Source organism: Cydia pomonella, chromosome 26 (genome assembly GCF_033807575.1).
Source record: "Cydia pomonella isolate Wapato2018A chromosome 26, ilCydPomo1, whole genome shotgun sequence".
Lineage (NCBI taxonomy): Eukaryota > Metazoa > Arthropoda > Insecta > Lepidoptera > Tortricidae > Cydia > Cydia pomonella.
The window spans coordinates 1,248,219-1,267,315 of NC_084728.1; the positions used below are offsets into that span (position 1 = coordinate 1,248,219).

Consider the following 19,097-nt stretch of genomic DNA (forward strand, 5'->3'; position numbering starts at 1 on the left):
CAACAGGAACAGGAAACACAAATTAGACAATAAATCTACATTTGACTCTAATTAAGTGCATAACCGATTCAATCGTATCAGGTATATCTGCCTTTCTAACGAGTCAAAGCCAAGACTCGCCATCAAATAATTATCTACACATTAATAACAAACGTCAAATCCCCTCCGACGCGTCCAATTACACAAACTAACTAAATAATTATCACAATTAATGATCACGCGCATAATTCACTCCCTAAATAAATCGTCTTCGATGTACAAAGCGCTCGCGCAGCGGCCACGCCCCCTCGCTCTGATTGGTCAATCTCTAATTATATCTTCATACGCGCTCCAAGAGCTATTTGCATCGTTTAAGACGCTTCAACTGAAACTCAACTCTATCCCATCTTAATAAAGTTGAGAATATATTTGGGACTGTTTAAGTGTAGCATACAGAATTGTCAACCCGAAAGACGCCCATTAGCTGAAGCTCTTCATCTTCATTCCAATCAGACTATTCCGACAAGTCAAATCGTGTTAAAACCACATTCGAATCTGAATTTTAAAGGTTCAAGACAAGATTGGTTTTTGTTTGTCAAGGATGTTGAAACGCAAATATGTTTTTCAGAAGAGGCAGTTAAGATTCTTGGCTTGGACCAATTTGACAAAAACGCGTCGTTAGTTTGGGAGTAGTTTAAATTATGATCGCGTGTGAGACACTCGAGTAGGACTTCAAAGTTTCAAAACGGTGTGGGGTTCTTTTATGTGAAGACGTGCGAGTGAGAGTTTTCGGAACTTTGGTCATGAAAAAATACTTTAAGTGTCAATAGTGATACTGTGTATTTTTTAGTAATAAGAAAAAATAACGATTTACGATACGATTTATTTTATTATCCAATAACAAAGTGCAAATAAATAGGAATACATAATTCTTCGGTATGTCTAAGTATATTTAGGAACGGTTAAGACAAGTGATTTTAAAAGAAGTTATATTAAAACAGAAAAAAATCGAGTCTAACATTTAGAAGTTACAAGAAGATGGACAACATAAATGAAGAATCAATGGAAGTAGAAAATGCAACAGAAAAGAACGAGAGAAAACTCCCCTTCTCAATAGAAAACCTCCTTTCAGACAAATTTAAAGAAACTAAAGATGATAGAAATAATGAACCTAGTGCAAGTGGTGATAATGATAAGTCAGCTGTGTTTGATTATCCGAAGTATAATGATGATATTGATGATAATGATAATGAGTCAGATGATGATAAAAGTGACGTTGATGTGGAGAGCTCAACGGATGCGCAGGAGTTAGATAAAGTTGCTGATTATCAACAATCAAGTGAGTAGCATGATTCCATATAACTGGGATAAAAAGAATAAATAGAATAACATGGGGGAGGTTGATACAAAACATCGTGTCTTTACGGATTTTGTTCTATGTTCTTCTATTGGGGTCATAACAGCAAACGTATATTTATTAATTTGTATTTAAATATATTCTCTATCTATAGTGGTTAAGGCTTATATAGGTATTACAAACCTACAACTTGGTGTTATGATAATATTTAAAGAAAAATATACTGTGCAAAAACAAATATAAAACGGCTAAGCAAGTTTAAACGACAACATGCGTTATGGCACGGAATCATTAGGGCGCGGGTCATACATAAAGTTGGCCATTTTTTTACTAAATGGCCAACAAAACACCTGGACACTTTTTATAGGCATTATATTGACAAGCATTCCGGAAGTCAAATTTAATTATGTAGATTACATTAAATCTAATCTACATAGGTAAATGGATTTAACGGGATAAGCGTGAAAAGGTAAATAACAGACAGATCGTTGAGTATCATTCGCATTTATAGTATAAGTAATAAATTAACAATTCCGTCGAATTTTTTATAAGGCAGTTCCTATAGTCTGTATTTTTTTAATATTATAAAGTAGATATACTGCCCATAAGAAATATTACAGAACGCTTATAATATTTGTTTCTTGCATAGAAAAATTTATGGCGTATTAATAAAAAAAACAGACTAAGTACTTATAGTATAGAAGATTCGAGTAGAAACTATGATTGACGTTGTATCGGTTTGTCAGAACCTGGGATGTAAGATGTTATTTGCTCGACTTGGCGGAGGCACTGCCGTGCCTCCAGATTTGCTAGCTGTAGTGTACCTTATGTACCTATAAACTAGTAGCCCTGTGAGCTGTATACCGCGCGAGCTCGCATCCCAAGTAACACAAAACTGCATTATAAGGTGTCACAAACTGTTCACGTCGGTATGGCTCCGCCCATTTTCAAAAATTTCCAAAAATAGAACCGACAACTTTTTTCATCAGAGCCGTTGTAGAGGCAAAGGAGTGGTCATTTCTCCATAAAAACATACTCGACGGTTTCCTCTGTGGTTTTTGAAGCTAGAGCGATGATTTTTTCAACACAGATTATTATTATTAGGTAATATCTGTGTCGGGCTGTTTTTCCGTTTTTGATATTTTTGTTTCTTAAGGCGCTAGTGCAATTGATATATTCACAAAAATGGCCTAATTTACTAGGCCGCAAAAAGAAGCATAGGTATATGGTATTCTACCTAGTTTCAAAACCGACATCAATTAGCCTAAAAAGCAAAACAGTTCGACACAGAAAATTCCAGGGAGTTCCGTTATTGGCTATACTTATAAGTACTATGTTTTTTTGTATATTATTCATTGTAAACGTTGTAGAACTTCTCAATAAATAAATTTAAAAAAATTAAATTAAGAATTTCGTTACATTTGATTAAGTTTTGGAGGAGGAAACAATCGACTACGAAACATAGTTTTTTGAGATTTTTACGCGGGTTTTTTGCCTAACCTGTTGTTGTCCTTATCGCACTACTTTTAGGAGCCACTTCCATTAGCGAGACGGATTCGTTCACCTAAAATATTTAAATTTCAGCTCCCGTCTCCCCTTAAAGGACACATTATTTTATTTTTAAAACTTCAAAACTGCATTAAAAATATTCTTGCTTACTAAATATTCGATTTTAGTGATATTTTTGTACGTCAGACGAGTGTATGGCTGGCCTAATGTTTCTTGGAGAAATTTGAACATTGACTGTAAATATCAATTAACTAGCGGAATAAAGGAGCAAGTATTTATTTTTTCAAATTTTTAGTCGGTTCCATTCCAGGGCAAGACAAGCGAATTAAAAAAAAAAAAACAACCAAGTGCGAGTCGGACTCGCGCACCAAGGGGTTCCGTACAAACCTTTAGGTATATATTATTATATGATGTAACTAAAAATTTACAGTTTTCGCAATTTTTCCTTTATCTGTGCTATAAGACGTTACTTCGTACCAAATTTCAAGATTCTGAGTTCACGGGAAGTACCCTGTAGGTTTTGAATAGTTTTGATTCCCTTGCGAGTGTACCTATAAACGGCATAAACGGCTGTATCTTTTGATTGCGTTGACTTAGTATTTGATATAAATTCCAGGTTGATACCTTCACGCGTTCCTGAGAAAAAGGGTCTTGACAGACAGACAGACAGACGGACGGACAACAAAGTGATCCTATTAAGGGTTCCGTTTTTTCCTTTCGAGGTACGGAACCCTAAAAATGAATGCAGTTTTGTTTCTTTTTTAACATAAAATAATGTTTCCTTTCCTTTAAGTAAAATGAGGTAATATAAGGTTTAAGGCAGTTTTCCTCCAGGACCCATTATTTTTTTCCACATAATCATACCTACACTGTATTTAAGCGTCATCTTGACAGATCAGCACAAGTCTCTTGCCCGCTCTTATTAATATGGTTCTATTGACACTAAAAGCCTTAAAAAAGTCGAGCCGTCATTAAGAAATAGATAATTCTCAAATAACACATTTTTAACGCTGTAATTTTACGCGTAAAAATGGGAATAAAAAACTTATGGCACTTCGCGCCTTCGCGGACCATTTGCCGTCGCGCTGCGCGAGCGCGGTGCATGAGACGGTGACTAAACGACGTCTTCATTTTGTTTCAAAACTTAAGTAAGGCATTTTTTTTTTTACTTACATGAATAATTCTAATAAATGTAAACAAAAATAATGGAAAGTGTTCTAAAAAATTGGGCTGGTGCGACAACTGGCGACTGGCGACAAGAAGGTTTTGTACTCAATCAATTAATCAATATTTATATGCAGATAATAACATTATACAATGTAAGTAATGCAAATACAATTTTTATCGAACATTACACCACTGGTAATATAAAAATTAATAATTTTCTTGTATTTACATAATGGATATATACAGATGATTACTATAACTAGCTTATATCTAAAATAGGCCCTTGAGGCATTGTACCAAGGATGATGCTGGCGGCATTTCCTCGTTGTATCGCAATACAGGGCTCCTACCGGGAAAATCGAAGTTCGTCAATTGCGGGCATTTTTCTCTGTCACTCTAATTAAGTCTTAGTAAGAGTAAAAGAGAAAGATCCCCGCAATTTGCGAATTTCGGTTTTCGCGGTAAGCCCCCTGATACGTTGTGCGAGGAAGCCGCCAGCTCTTCGGTCACCAGTTACGTCAACCAGACGTTTCGCGATTTCTCCAAAAAACTTGTGCGCGCTGCGACCCCAATCCCATGGACCTAGAGTAAAAATAAAAATTAATAATTAAAGTTTAAATAAGCATATATGTTAATTTTATCCCTGATGATCTTTTAAAATTTTCATTTTTCTTTTTGGCGAAGTTCGGGAGAAAAAAACGAAGAATTTTCTCAAAAATAAAAATAAAACTACCTATTTCCTGCCATACAAATTTACCTTTTCTTTTTTAAGAATTTGCAATGTCATTTGTCCCTAGAATTAATTAGCACGATTCTCACCGGCTTGCCTAATTTTCTGTTAGTAGATTCACGCTCCGGCTCAGGAAGAAAACGAATACTAAATTAGCCCTTTCATTTCACTACAAATAATTTTGACACGCCGCCACGCTAATAAAATATTTAATAAAAAAAAGGTTTTAATTTTATTTATTTATTTGAATATTCATTTTCAATTTGAAATTGTATATAATCTTGTTACAAATCTTGTATCAATTCGGTAACAAGCTTTATCTAAAAGTAACAGTTTTAGTATATATATTTGGCCCGATGATACTGAGTGACCGTCTTGATTTGGTCTAGGAGCGAGTAGCCTGGGTCGCCTACGCGTTTGAGACTCACAGGCTTGGGTGCTAAGTTTATACCTGTTTATGTTCGTTCTTACATACATACATGCCGTGAGTATATATATACATGGTAAAGTAAGTATTTTGCGTTTCTTAAATAAACTCTGTGCTGGATAGTCTACGGGTTTTACATCGATTATACGCAGGGCACGTTTTTGCATCCTGAACACTCTGTCGCGCTCCGCAGCTGTGCCCCAAAGATCCACACCCTGCAATAGAATCGAGTGGAAATACCCGTAGTATGCCGTTTTTAGGTTTTCACCGGACAGACTGGGAGCTATTCTGGACAATGTTACAGAAGACGCAGAAGCTAATTTGTCACATGTTGCATGTATATGTGGGGCCCAAGTCAGTCCGGATTCAATTTGGAATCCAAGGAACTTCGCGGAATCAACTTGCGGAACTTATTCGGTGTAATCAAGCACAAATATTGAGTTTGGGCTTGTTGGATTTTTTTAATTGGAAATGTACTAGTTTTCTCTAAATTGAATAGCATGCCAATAGGGTTGTTTCCAATTTTTTGAAACGCTTGTATTACGTTCTAATATTAACTAAAACTTGCCCTAAAATTCAACTTTTATACTAAAAACGGCTTTAAATATGTTAAATTAACAAAATATATTATGACAGATGCTTTCGCGCCCAAAACGCTCTTTGAAAGTTGTGTGACGTCACAGTTTACGGTTTGACACATAACTACATACACACGTAGAAGATACGAACTGTCAACTGACATTTGTCATTTGTTGTTTATCGCCTAACTGCCGAACACCGATTACAGTGTCAATCCGAGAGTTGTGACGTCATCAGAATCTTCAATAAAGTTTCGAGTTTGGTCACGTGACGTGTGCCAAAAGATATTTTAAATTCAATATTTACAAAAATATGGTCATTACAGGTCCCCTAAAAGTAGTTTAACATGTTCTTATAATCCAAAAGAATTTATTGGGATACAATTCTGCACTAAGATTTGTAGATGTAAACAACCCTATTGCAGAGAACCATCTTACTATTTGATTAATGACATGGCAAAGTTTAAATTTTAAGCTCTCAAGATCGTTATCGGATCGTTACTCTCAAAGGAATCAAAATTAGGGTACTACCCGTTGACCTAGAACTATGAATTTTGCCAAGTAATCTCGTCTTACAATACAAGTACAGAAAATATCTCAAAACTATAAAATTGTAAAAAAAAATTTACAGAACCCTCGGTGGCCGAGTCAGACTCGCACTTGCCAGGTTTTGTTAGCATTAGAGACACGTCAAGTTTCTTTACCCTTTTTGTAATGCTAAAAAACTAAATATAATTCGTAGTAAATAATAATAATAATAAGACAGGATTCTCTGCCTCTGGCTTGCCTTACCCGGCTGGCCAGAGTGGAGTCGTTAGAGCTATAAGCTCCAGGGGTGGAAGTGAAAAATTGCATACCTAAGACGCGAGTTGGCACAGTGGCTGCACGCAGCCACTGGGTAGAAAGCGGCGTATAACTTGTACACCTCTCGACACCCCTGAGCCGCTCACACCGGTGTTGCCCTTGAGCCATCCTAGATGTCGCTTTTTGTGGGGGCCCATCTTGTGGGGGCGAGTCACCGTCTGCCGGAAATAAAATTGAATACCTTTTTATTAGGCAGGCGTCCGGTTTTTTATCCCATAGCCCAGTATTTAGTCCATTGCTTTCACCCAATAGCCCAGTTCATTTTAGATTCCATCAACCCTCTAATAGTCCTTACACCCTAGCGGGTGCTGCCTCTGCGTGCGTCCCATGACACGGGCAAGGGCAACATCCGCTAGGTGTACCCCTTACATTTCATTAAAGTGTCAAAAAGCCTCTACGTGTTGGCTTCGGCTCTGCGCACGCCTTCCAAAGGTCCGGAGCACCATTGTTCCGTGATGGGAAAGACATAATAATTCAGCCTATATACGTCCCACTGCTGGGCAAGGGCATAGAGGCCTCCTCTCATGTGCGAGAGGTTCGAAGAATTCGTAGTAATTAAATAATATTATAGGACATCCTTACACATGATCTATTTTGTATACTATGATAATGTTATTATTAATAAGCCCTAAGCCCCACAGTAGGATCAATAATAAGGCTTATATTGCGGGTACTCAGACAACGATATTGGTATAAGTAAATAACATATTTGGGTGAATCAACTTTTTTTGTGTTGTTATCCTGTACCGTTGTCCAAGGGACAACAGTGGCACAGTTTGTTTGAAGAGACGTTGTATGCCGTTCTATTAACATGCTTAGTAGGGGGCCCATTATGGACATTGGTTATAACGACCACAAAAACGCAAGTTTGATACATTTAAGTACCATAAAATCAGTATTTCAATGAACTTTTGTCCCCTGGACAACTAATCGTAACCATGGCAACGAGTGACGCTAAAAAGTTGATTCTCCCATTTACAAATACTTAAATACGCAGAAAACACTCATGACTCAGGAACAGCTCGCTATACTATAATGATGAAAGTGAAAAAGTGTACCACTATTGGTATTTATTTTTCATTAGATTCCAATTATGAGAAACATTTAAATAAACATAAGATGAATAACGATATCCTAAAACATTATTTTAAACGTTGAACTGTGACAGTTCTACAACATTTTAAAGATACTGGCCACTACCGCTTTCATGTTTCTAACCATAGACAATTTTTCTTTTTCCACTGTAATTACGGGGGGAGTTAACGAGACGCGAGATTTATCTGCGTGGAACGGATTTAGAAAATGAGACATCAACCGAATGTGCGTGTGTGCGTGGAACGATACAAACGGCTAATTTGAGTTTGGAACGATATCTGTGGTTTTGGATTGCTATTAAGGAAAATTAAGCAAAACTGCGTAGGGGGCGCCACTAGCTCAAATAGTAAACAAACCGCAATGATGCACCAATAATTATCATATTTTCGTAACAAATAATCTGCGCAAACTTGTCAAAAAATTGTTTACGGCATTTATATATAAGTTACTCTATGGTTTTCGGTTTGTGCTAGTGCTGCCCTCTGACGACAGAACATTGCAGTAATACTCCCTTTTAATAAAGAAGATCACATGCGATTTAAAAAATGTCACAACCAAATACAGCTCCTCCACCTTCTTGAGATTGAAGTCGGTTAGGGAAACCATTTGGAAGGAAACCACCACCACATACAAAATCAGCGTTTTTACCATTGGTGATAGCGGTTTACAACTACATAGACAGAGTGCATTTCAAGGGCATTTTCAATAAAATATATAAATGTACAGTCGCCATCAAATATATTGGAGTGGCCAAGGTGCCCAAAAATATCTGAACAAGCACTTTATCACTTTAGCAATAGAGGCGTGTTCAGTTATTTGGGAACGTCTCGGCCGCTTCGATATATCTGATGGCGACTGTACAACATTTTTGAGCTAGATTACAGTTTAAATGCAGTAGCTGCAATACCAGCATAATCAGATATTCCAGCTCAAAGTGGTCACGTATTTGAATAAATACGTAGACGCACGTCAACAAGCATCTATGGATTCTTTCACTCCATGCGTGTAAAAGAAAAATTGCATTTTTTAGTAAACATACTGAAAAAGATACAATCCAGTCAAACTACTGACCGAAAAAACCGCGAGACTTTATTGCCACCAGCTCGTAAATAAAATAAATGTCCGCGTTTTTTTCTTAAAATGCTAGTTAGCGCGAGTTATTGTCGTTGGAAACTGTTTATATTTTCAGAAACTTTATTAAGTTTCATGAACATGTTCTCACAGACGTTTGGATTGCTAACAAACGTGCTAATAATTCGCGCTTCAGCTTTGATCGTCTTGATTGACGGAATTTTAAACAATCTATTTTTTAAATATTTTTTAAATTAAGATAAGTTTATTGGCCGCAAAATATACACAAATATTTCATTCACCGCTATAAATAACGACTTAATTTATCTTTGAATTGTTAAAACAATCGTACAAAATCCGTCAGTTGACACTTGACGATAAATTGATGTTAATTGGCCTACCCCTGCCCAAGATATCTCAGGAACGCTCCTCCACCACTTCAAACTCGCAAATGTCTATTTCTAAACGCTAATTAATCTACACACAACATTATTGCTCTTGGCATAATAGATCGATTCCAAAGTCTTAAACGAAACGGAACGCAATTAAAAAACATATAAGTCACCGGATATTCAGTTTTTACAACTTTTTAAAACGTTTTAAAGTCAAACGACGCTCATTAAATCATATTGAAACTGAAATACAACCCGTTTTAACATATGTTCTTTGAAATTTCTTTAACGATCGCGAGATCTAATAAATCGCCTCCACATTCATTCTGACCGTCTACAAAAAGTCAAAATCACTTTTAAAATTTGAAAACGTACAATCTTCAACCTTGTTGTATTGGCATAGAGTGCAGCGACATTTTTTTCGTGTTCATCGTGACGTTGGCACGATGTGTATTTTGGCGGGATAATTAGGATGCGTTCACGTTAAACGGCGGCGCTCGATCCAAGATGGCGCTGTCGGTAGTCGAATGACATAGTGATTTATTGCCTCTAATTACTCAAGGAGAGGTGTTTATTGAAAATAACTGCGCGGCGACGACACGCCGTGTCCGTCCTGTCTGCCCGGAGTTAGTAATTGGTCGGGACAATAATAACGTTGTAATGATCTCTCAAACGGTTCCTAATTTCACGGGAAAAGAAAAGATAATGCTGAAGAGAATAGCTTTTAGCTGTAAATAAACGGAGAAAGGAGTTCACTTGAGAAGTTAAGATCTTTTCACTAAACCAGCTGATAAGGACTCTCTCGATTGTTCAAAAACTGATGGGAAAGTTGCATTTTGTCCACATGTGGGGCAAAGTTTGAGTTGTTTCCTTATGTTAGCTGGTAAAATTGACTTTTGAATGATTTTTTTTATTAACGTTAGGTACGTTCATTTGGATTTTATTTGGTTGGATTGTTTTGGTATTTCATAGATATTATTTTCCTCGCGTTGGTATGGTGAAAAATGTAGCTTCACTCGGTGGCAAAATCTCGCTACGCTCGTGGTTCAATTTCGGAATCTTTTGCTTCGGGTATCAATATACGAGCGGTTAAACAACAACTTTGCCCCCTTGTAAAACAAATAACTAGTAAACATTTCTTGAGAAAGTATAATAGGTAATAATCTACACATCACTGCTTTGTGTCAGATGTGTTCGTACTTTATCGCTATATACCTATCTATAAAACTACCCTTTTGTCGTCACCCGCCCACCCATGGTCAGCAACTTTAATTTAAGACAGCAATGGTGGCTTTTCTACAAAAATAAGCACCAAATCACCAATGAATGATAACAAAATAGAATTTGAAATAGAGGTGGGTTATCAAAGAAAACTTTGTATAGCTACAGTAAATTTACTGCCATCTTTAATTTCTTTCAGGTTATGGCACCATCCCTCGAAACGATGCCGCCATACCTTGGCCTATGATCTATTAGATGGCGCCACTTTTTGATATTTAACACATATCAGTGAAGGAATAAGGATCAAAACCAAATGGCATTCTAAAAGATTTAATCATGTGTCGAAAGATGGCAGTTAATTTACGGTGGCTACAAAGTTTTCTTTAACAATCCACCTCTATTTCAAATTCTCTTTGCTAATAATTTAAAGAATCAATCATTGGTGACTTCCTAACGTACCAAGAAATGTCTAAATTTACCTGCTTTTGAAAAAACAGAATAATGATTGATGAGCCCAGGTATTTATTGGCAACAATTTTCTGTAAAGTGCTAACTCGTTGACATTTGCACGGAATAGACATTTGGTTGATTGGCTTGAAGTCAAAAGCCTAGTCCAAAATATACAAGTTATGCCAGCAAGTGCTGAGGCAGAACTCCACACGACAGTTCGATTGCCTCAAATCGTCTGACCGATTTGACATTTTAGAACAAAAGCAGGATGATTGGACACCTAATGAGTCATTCTCTAGATTTGTGCCTGCATCTAAACTCCGTCAAACCATACTAAATACTTATATGAAAAGTTTGACAGAGTTGAGTCTGACCGCAGTCATATAATTTGAGAATGACCTAAATTGGCCAATATACGTGTAAGGTCAACGTGGAGATGACCGTGTATAAGGGAACATTGTGTACAATCTCCTTCTTCGTTTTTAACTCTTGCGTTTCTATTCTACACATACACTTACAGAATGTCAGTAGAGCAGGAGTGAAGCTCTTCCTTTGTGACTGCAACAGCGGCGTACGTATACAAATACGACATTTGCTTTAAGACGGTTTTTCTGAGTAAAAAAATATAGGCCGGTCCATGTGGACGGTAACTGTGATATACAGAAAAGCAACGATTAATTTCAATTTCAACATATTTATTTTACTCTGGGTCCATAAAATAGTTAGTATTACAAGTACTTAAATTTAGCAGTCAGTGCCTACATGCTACAAATATATTCTTCCCAAGTAGCACGGAACTGCTGTATAGTAGCTGAATTATTATCCCCAATAGACCCCTAAGCTGTATAAACCCGCTGAATAAGGGTGTTAGAGGCGCTGTAAGTGCTTATATAACTCTATTTTGGGCACAAATTAATCAGCTGTCAGCTGAATAATTGGAAATACTGCACTATATAAGCATTATATCAGCATTACTAAAGGTAACAGTCACCCTAAGAGCTGAACATTGACTGATTAGTGGATCACGTGTTACCTATTTACAGCGCAATGATTGATTAATAGAGTCCCTGTTACCCTTTCTTCAGCACAAAGTACTTAAAAGGATTGATTTAATGCTTCTAAGCAGTAATAAAATAAAATCATCTACTATAAAATATATTTACTTACCTACAAAAAAAAGGAACCAATTATAAAGAGAATACCCCTTCTAACAGGTCTGTTTGCGGCATGGACCCCATGATACTGGCGGCATTACCTCTCTGTATGGCAAGGGAAATACGTTGAGAGAGGTACGCGCCAGCCCTGGGGTCCCCTGTGGTGTCGACCAGCCGCGCCGACAGTGCTGCCATGAATATTTTCATGTCAGCTGACCAGGGACCCAAAGTCTCAACCGCGAGCGCCGCAAACTCATAGTCGTCGAGCAACGTCGAGTATTTGCGGCGCTTGAGTACTTGGGCCTGGTCAGCGGCAGCGCCGGCTCGAATGCGGGTCCCCTGAATGTGGGACTGTGCAAAGGTGTCGACACACGAATAAATTAAGCAGTTGAGAATGCATAATTGGGACGATTGTGAATATGTATTGCTCCACTCCTTTATTATTTTCTGATATTGTTTAGCGTAAACTATTTCGTGACATATGGTGTTTATGGAGGAGGTACAATAAACGTTAGTTTCGGTGTACAACATTATTATTTTTTTCATTTAATTTGTGTGAATTTCGAATGGGAAAGAAAGTTTATTGTCAAATACTATATGAATATAGATCAAATTTTACACGCGCCCTCAAAATATCACTGTTTACTTAAAAAATTTAGTATTAAATAGGTAGATAATATAAACAAAAAATACTTTTTTATTTATAAACTCGTATAATTTAACGATAAGCTGTTACTCATAAAACCATTAGATTTCCTATACAAATCCGATGTCGTTTTCGTTGACTTAATTAGAATAAATTAATAATATCATATCATTGAAATCTAAAAAATGGCCGAAAACCTATGTGTACTGTATTAACCACGATAAAATTGTATAAGCTGCTTTAGTGTTCACTCGAGGGACATTGACCAGTAATGGGCTGTCTAAGTGTCCACACGTGGTACGTAAGTCAGCAAAGAGCTGACATGACGAGATCTTGTGTCAAACAAATCAGTCACAGATTCGTGTATAGCATAATTGTGGGCCACATTGTACGCAAATAGTGGCACAGTTAGCAATGAACTACTAAACTCTCCGTATGAGTTTTAGGGATCCGAATAACTAATATATAACTGTGAGGCGATAAAAATGTAGTCTGTAAGATCTTATTAAACTACATTAGCAGATTAATAGCCCACGCTAGTACAAGTATTCAGCTCCAATTGGGTTCACGTGCCACATGTGATCTAATAACCAGCAGTTTGCTGTAATTCAGAATTATATGAATTCACCCAAAGCGATCATGTAGGCTTTATAAGTGCTACTATAAGATTGCGTGGAATAAGCTGATTAACACTACTAAAGTTCCACTACATGCAGCAAGACGCATTATATCATTGTTAATTGATGTCACTGAATAACTGATTGCAATATAGTAGTTCACATGTTCTTTCTTAAAATGCAAGTGTTTAAGGGTACACTTGTGGCGTCCTATTCAGAATATAGCTTAGTTAAAGCCCACAAAAATGCGCCATTACAGCTTACAGTTCCTCGTTTCAGCTCTCAGTTCCATTAATTGCTAAAAGCTGTATAATATATAGAACTGTTTTCCTATATCCATTTATTTTCGCACTACATTGAAGAATAAGTCACTTAATACAAAATATATATCCACAACAAGTTTCGTCAACGGCCTACCTAGCATCTATATAACAAAAAGCAATAAACAAATAGAAACCTACCCCCCACTCTGATTTTCACCCGGACCAAAAGTGCCAAAAATACTGGCAGCATTGCCTCGCTGAATGGCCAGTGATATCTGCTGGACCAGGAAAGAACCAGAGCGAGGGTCGCAGCCCCTTTCTTTCAGCCGACACCCTATGCTCTTGATAAAGGCTTTGGCCTCGGCACACCAAGGCCCCGCCGTCTCAACGGCAACCGGGACAAAATCATACACTTGCTCGAGGTTGGCGTAGGGTAACGGCGGCTATTAACGCGGGTATCAAAATCGACGTCTAACACCGCGGTGTTTACAAATACGCATTTTGCAAGCAAACAGATCTATCCCCTAAGAAGCTTACCTACCCTAACAAGCCGCCGCACGGTTGTACCTATTGCAATGGGCCTTACACCTCCATCTTTTTTCTCCAACGCACATAAAGACGCACCATATAAAAAGGGGCAAACTTGAGGGTTAAGCATGCCCCGCAAAAGAAAATTACTTAACTTAGTAAGTGACTCTAGAAGTTTGGGACCATTATCACCCACACTAGGCGAGGTGAGCTCCTTTAAATGTTGTGGACGAAGGCCATCTATGCCAGCAGCAGAGCCATTGTAAAAAGAGCCTATTGCAATAGCCACGTCAGCAACTGATACTGTAAGGTAAGGGCTCGATAAGTCAGGTTCAGGCGGAAAAGCAAGTGGTCGAGATGGCGCAGGGTGCTTAGCCTTCAATGCCTCGAGAGTATTGGCACTAGATGGGGCAAGAGAGGAATCGGACAAAAGAAGGCGAACCGCTCCTTTCAAATCTCCATCATGAACCTTGCCTTCTATTGCACGATACAGGGATCGCGGTTTGCGGCCGGCTTCATCGGGAAAGTACAAACTTAAACTATCAATATTTTCCTTGACCTTTGAGGTCAAAGATCTGGCCGCCCCGCCCTCAGGCACCCTAAGCGCGGTAAAAGGAAATGACAGAAGAGCGAACCAATCGTTAACCTCATTAGTCCGGAGACACGCATCTACCAAATTTGCTAATTTGCCTGCAGCTAGGTTCCTCGCACCTTTGGGAATGTGCTTCAACACCCGGACATTTCTTTTTAATGCAGGCAAACTATCTAGACCTGCATCATTCATGGATACACCTACCCCGGGTACAGCACCGGAGTCGGAACTCAAGGCCGCGGCATTTCCCTTGTGAACCTTACTGATATGCACATTAAGACCCCTCGACCCTGCATACAACTTAGATGAACCGGGACAGTGTGGGCACGCTACTTTAGTGGGGCTGCTCATATTAAACAACTATTTACAATATACGCTTAAATTCTAGATTACATTAAAAACACAAACCCAATAAAACAATAATAATTAATAAAAGAAAATCAAATTTATACTAGTATATATATATATATGTACATTTCATTCAAAATTGAGTACAAAGTCAAACATAAAAATAAAATAAAGTAGGTTTTAAAATGAACATGCAAAACCACTTTACAATGTCAACCAAATCGAAAATTGTATAAATAAAACAATAGACAACAACAATAAAAAGTAAACCAAACTAAATGACCTTAAATTAAATGTAAAAAAAAAACTCGGGTCAATACAACAATACAGCAATGTCACCAAAATAAAGAATGGCCAAACAAACCGCCATGAAAACCCCCAATTAAAAATTAATTTAAAAAAAAATATATAAGTGTGAATAAAAAAAAAAACAAAAAGGTAAATTAATATATTACACAAAAAATATAGAAAAAAAACTACGCTCGATTACTGTCCAGGATTTGAACCCACGTTCATCCAAGCTACGTCTATATCCACTGCGCCACGGTGACGTTGATATAAGGGCCCCAAAATGAGAGCCATGAGCAAGATAGTTCGATAATAACAGCGACTGACACCCACTCGCACTCCGCAATACAACTCAATCACTCCGTAATAAAAATCTTATCACCAACGTACTCACAGAAAGCTGGCTCCAACACACAACACACAAAACAACCACTTTCTTTGCTGCCTCACTGTTAAATTGTGCAACGACTTCCACGACTACATCCGCACTATTTCCCGCAAAACAGAAGCACCTCTTGGACTGATAACATTTGTTGATAATAATTGCGACTTCCGAAACGCAACCCTATGCAAATTGGAGCAAACAATTCGACATTAATATTTTTCATAGCAGAATGTTACGGAGATACTATCTTGGTGATGTTTACACTTTGGGTGGGTAGACCGAAAAAAAAAAACAAAAAAACCTAATAATTTCCTATATTAATGCTTGCAGCATTACAGTGCTGCCGTGGTGATGCATAATATCGTTATTATACAGACGAGAGCTTAATTTTCAGCTATTGCAGTTGGGATGTCATATTATAACTCTATATAAATGCTAAAGTTACCGACGTGAACATGTTGTGACACCTTATAATGCAGTTTTGTGCTACTTGGGTTATAATATATAGGTTATGTGAGGCGATGGATGATCACGCGTCTTCGGTTAGTATTTAAGTTTATTTGTTATTGTATAACACAACTTTACGTTAACGTTTTTGGATGATAGTAATAATATTGTATGCATTCCACAGTGCCTTAGTGTCTCACTGTAATACTGTGTAATCTGTTTGAATAAAATAAATAAATAAATAAAATTCAAACAATAAAAAATAATCAAAACTAAGTAACATAAAAAATAACAATAAAAATTAAATTACATTAAATTCCATTGAATCATATTATTCATTCCTATTTAAGATTAAAAATGAGAGGTCTATCGCTTGTATGGACATATTTCCTGTGCCTCCTAACAGGGCAATCATATTTTTCTAGAACAGCACTCACGAGGCTGTTGGTACTCTCTTGCCTGCGCATCAGGGAGGCAACACGTTTCCGCAGTATTGTTGTAAAGCCATCCGTGTTGGCCTCTAGAAACATGCGTGACGCACTGCACCAGCGAGGCAGCCCCAACAGTATCCTGAAGGCTATTGATGGGACTGGACTCTTGGCTTAGGCATTTTTCGAACTAACAACTAATAATACAACTAATTTGTTCGCAGGCTCCTCCAGAGGCAAGCGCGCGCGCACCGCGTTCAGCGCTCAGCAAATCAAGAGTCTAGAGGCAGAGTTCGAGAAGAACCGATACCTGTCCGTCGCTGCCCGCGGGCGGCTGGCGAGGCAGTTGCGGCTGACAGAGACGCAGGTATTTGCACCATCCGATCTCTTCTCCTTCTCTCTCTCTCTCTCTCTTCAGCGAATATATAAACACCCCTATAATGGACATGGCATCAGTAACGGGATGGTATAGAAAAATCCTTTAAAATAAGTATTTATCATCAATTTTTAAACACTGGCAAAATTTTACCATAAACAAGAGCCATAGAGATGCTCATGTTTTAATTTTCATTGATTTTTGTTAGTTAGTTATCACTTCCGTCTTCCTCTTAACGCGACGCTTAATAGTACATTACGATACAAGTGCGAAAAATAGGAAATTCGAAACGAGTGGCGATAAATTAAAACACGACCGAAGGGAGTGTTTTAAATCGACACGAGTTGCGAATTACCTATTCGCACATGTATCGTACAACGTTTTACAGTACATATGGCCCTTTAAATGTTCGACACAGTAACGTAATATGCTACTTCTCGCACTAGTGCTATAAAGTAGCCCCATATGTACTGTAAACGATTTTTACCTTAAATCCACATTTAACGTCACCGTCAATACTCCCGATAGTACTCCCATTTTCCTTTCTTAACTTGTTTTCATTATTGTAAATAATGATTTTCCTTGCAGATCAAAATCTGGTTCCAAAACCGACGCACAAAATGGAAACGGAAGTACACCAACGACGTAGAACTATTAGCGCAGCAATATTACAGCAGCCTTGGCATCGTTGCTCCCCGACCGATGTTCGTTGGCGACCGATTATGGATCTTCAACTACCCTAACAGAATCCCACCGACGCAGCAACAGCAGTGGATGAAATCTATTAACAACATCACGCAACCACAGATACAAAGAAGCTTACCATTTAAACCGGAAGTGCCTTTCGCTATGCCACCGTATCCGAACGAACGCTTCTTTCCTGAACGCAACCTTTTGACAGCACCTGTCAAAATTCCCGCGCAAACTCGCCTGTTACCGCGCGAAGTTTATAGCAATATGGCGACTGCCCAAAGAAGTATGGACGTTTATAAGAATAATATTTTAAGTCATAGTCCTACCCAAGAGAACGTTGATCATTTGAGGAGGTTAGAAGAGAATTTTAGCATCTAAATATAGAAATATGACGTGTTGTATTTACCAAAGATTCTCCTTAGCCACGTAGTCACTATAAGCAAATTTGTTTATATGCAAAGTAACCTAAAAAAATACATTACGGAGCATTGTTTATACACAAAAAGTGTATAATGAATAGGTACTGTCGAGTGCATTGGCTGTGTTCCACCTTCATGTCGAAAATCGTTTGGTCAGACCAAAACTACATTGGTAGTGATTTTGATAGCCCAGAACAGAAGTTTGACGTTTGGCTTTTTATATCATAGAAATGATATGAGTTTTACTTAACATTTTCACAGACTGGTCTGACTCGTCATAACGCTTGGAGTGGTAGGCCGTCGACTCCCAACCGATTAGGTAATTTAAATTTGATTAATTGAAATAAAATCAAATTTCCAATAACTCAAAAACGGACATTTACCAGTTGAAGAGTTAACATCTTACAGGGGGTCTGGCGATAACATGAACCTTACATACAGTGAGTGTTGAATAAAAAGGTTTGCTCATGTAAAGTTTATTGTCGTCATTGTCCATCGGCCGGCATTTGTAAACTAAGAAAATGCATCCTAATTGGTTATCTGTATAAGGGAGCGAAGTTTAGCCTAAACAATAACAACTAATATACAGTCCCTACTACCTATTGTTTGTCTCATTACCTGTTTTTAGCGTAATCATAATTAAGTAGGCATCGCCCGCCCAGTGGAGCCCTCATTAAGGATACTTTATTTTCTAATAAATCAATCCAAGTCTGTATAATCCAGTATATTAATGTTGTAGTCCTACTGATTCCCCATCTTTTGGCCTTTGTCACATTTTATTTTGCTTATTTTTTGCGTCATCATCTAAACGACAAATGATTGCCACTTTTTTCCGTCTAGCTAGGTGATGAAGTGAAAAGTAATTAATATAGAACTATACCACATACATCAGATATCGAGAAGTAAGTAGGACGAGAACTTTAATATAGGTACTGAATTATGCAAAAAATGAATTGATCTATTAGAAAACACAATCCCCCTAATGAGGGCGCCACTGGACGGTCGGGGTTACGTCCTCTTAAGATAAAGAATCCTAAATTCATCGTAATTGGTGATCTATTCTGTATGAGAAG

The 19,097-nt window shown here is 37.7% G+C and overlaps 1 protein-coding gene across 1 annotated transcript; it reads left to right on the forward strand.

Annotated features, from left to right (window-relative positions):
* Nucleotides 1-561: 561 nt before the first annotated feature.
* Nucleotides 562-18,210, forward strand: LOC133532076 (homeobox protein ceh-19-like). The gene is made up of 3 exons (XM_061870569.1): nt 562-1,318; nt 16,761-16,903; nt 17,501-18,210. Exons 1-3 carry the CDS (start codon nt 1,018-1,020, stop codon nt 17,981-17,983), a joined length of 927 nt encoding a protein of 308 aa, XP_061726553.1. The 5' UTR covers nt 562-1,017; the 3' UTR covers nt 17,984-18,210.
* The last annotated feature ends 887 nt before the right edge of the window (nt 18,211-19,097 follow it).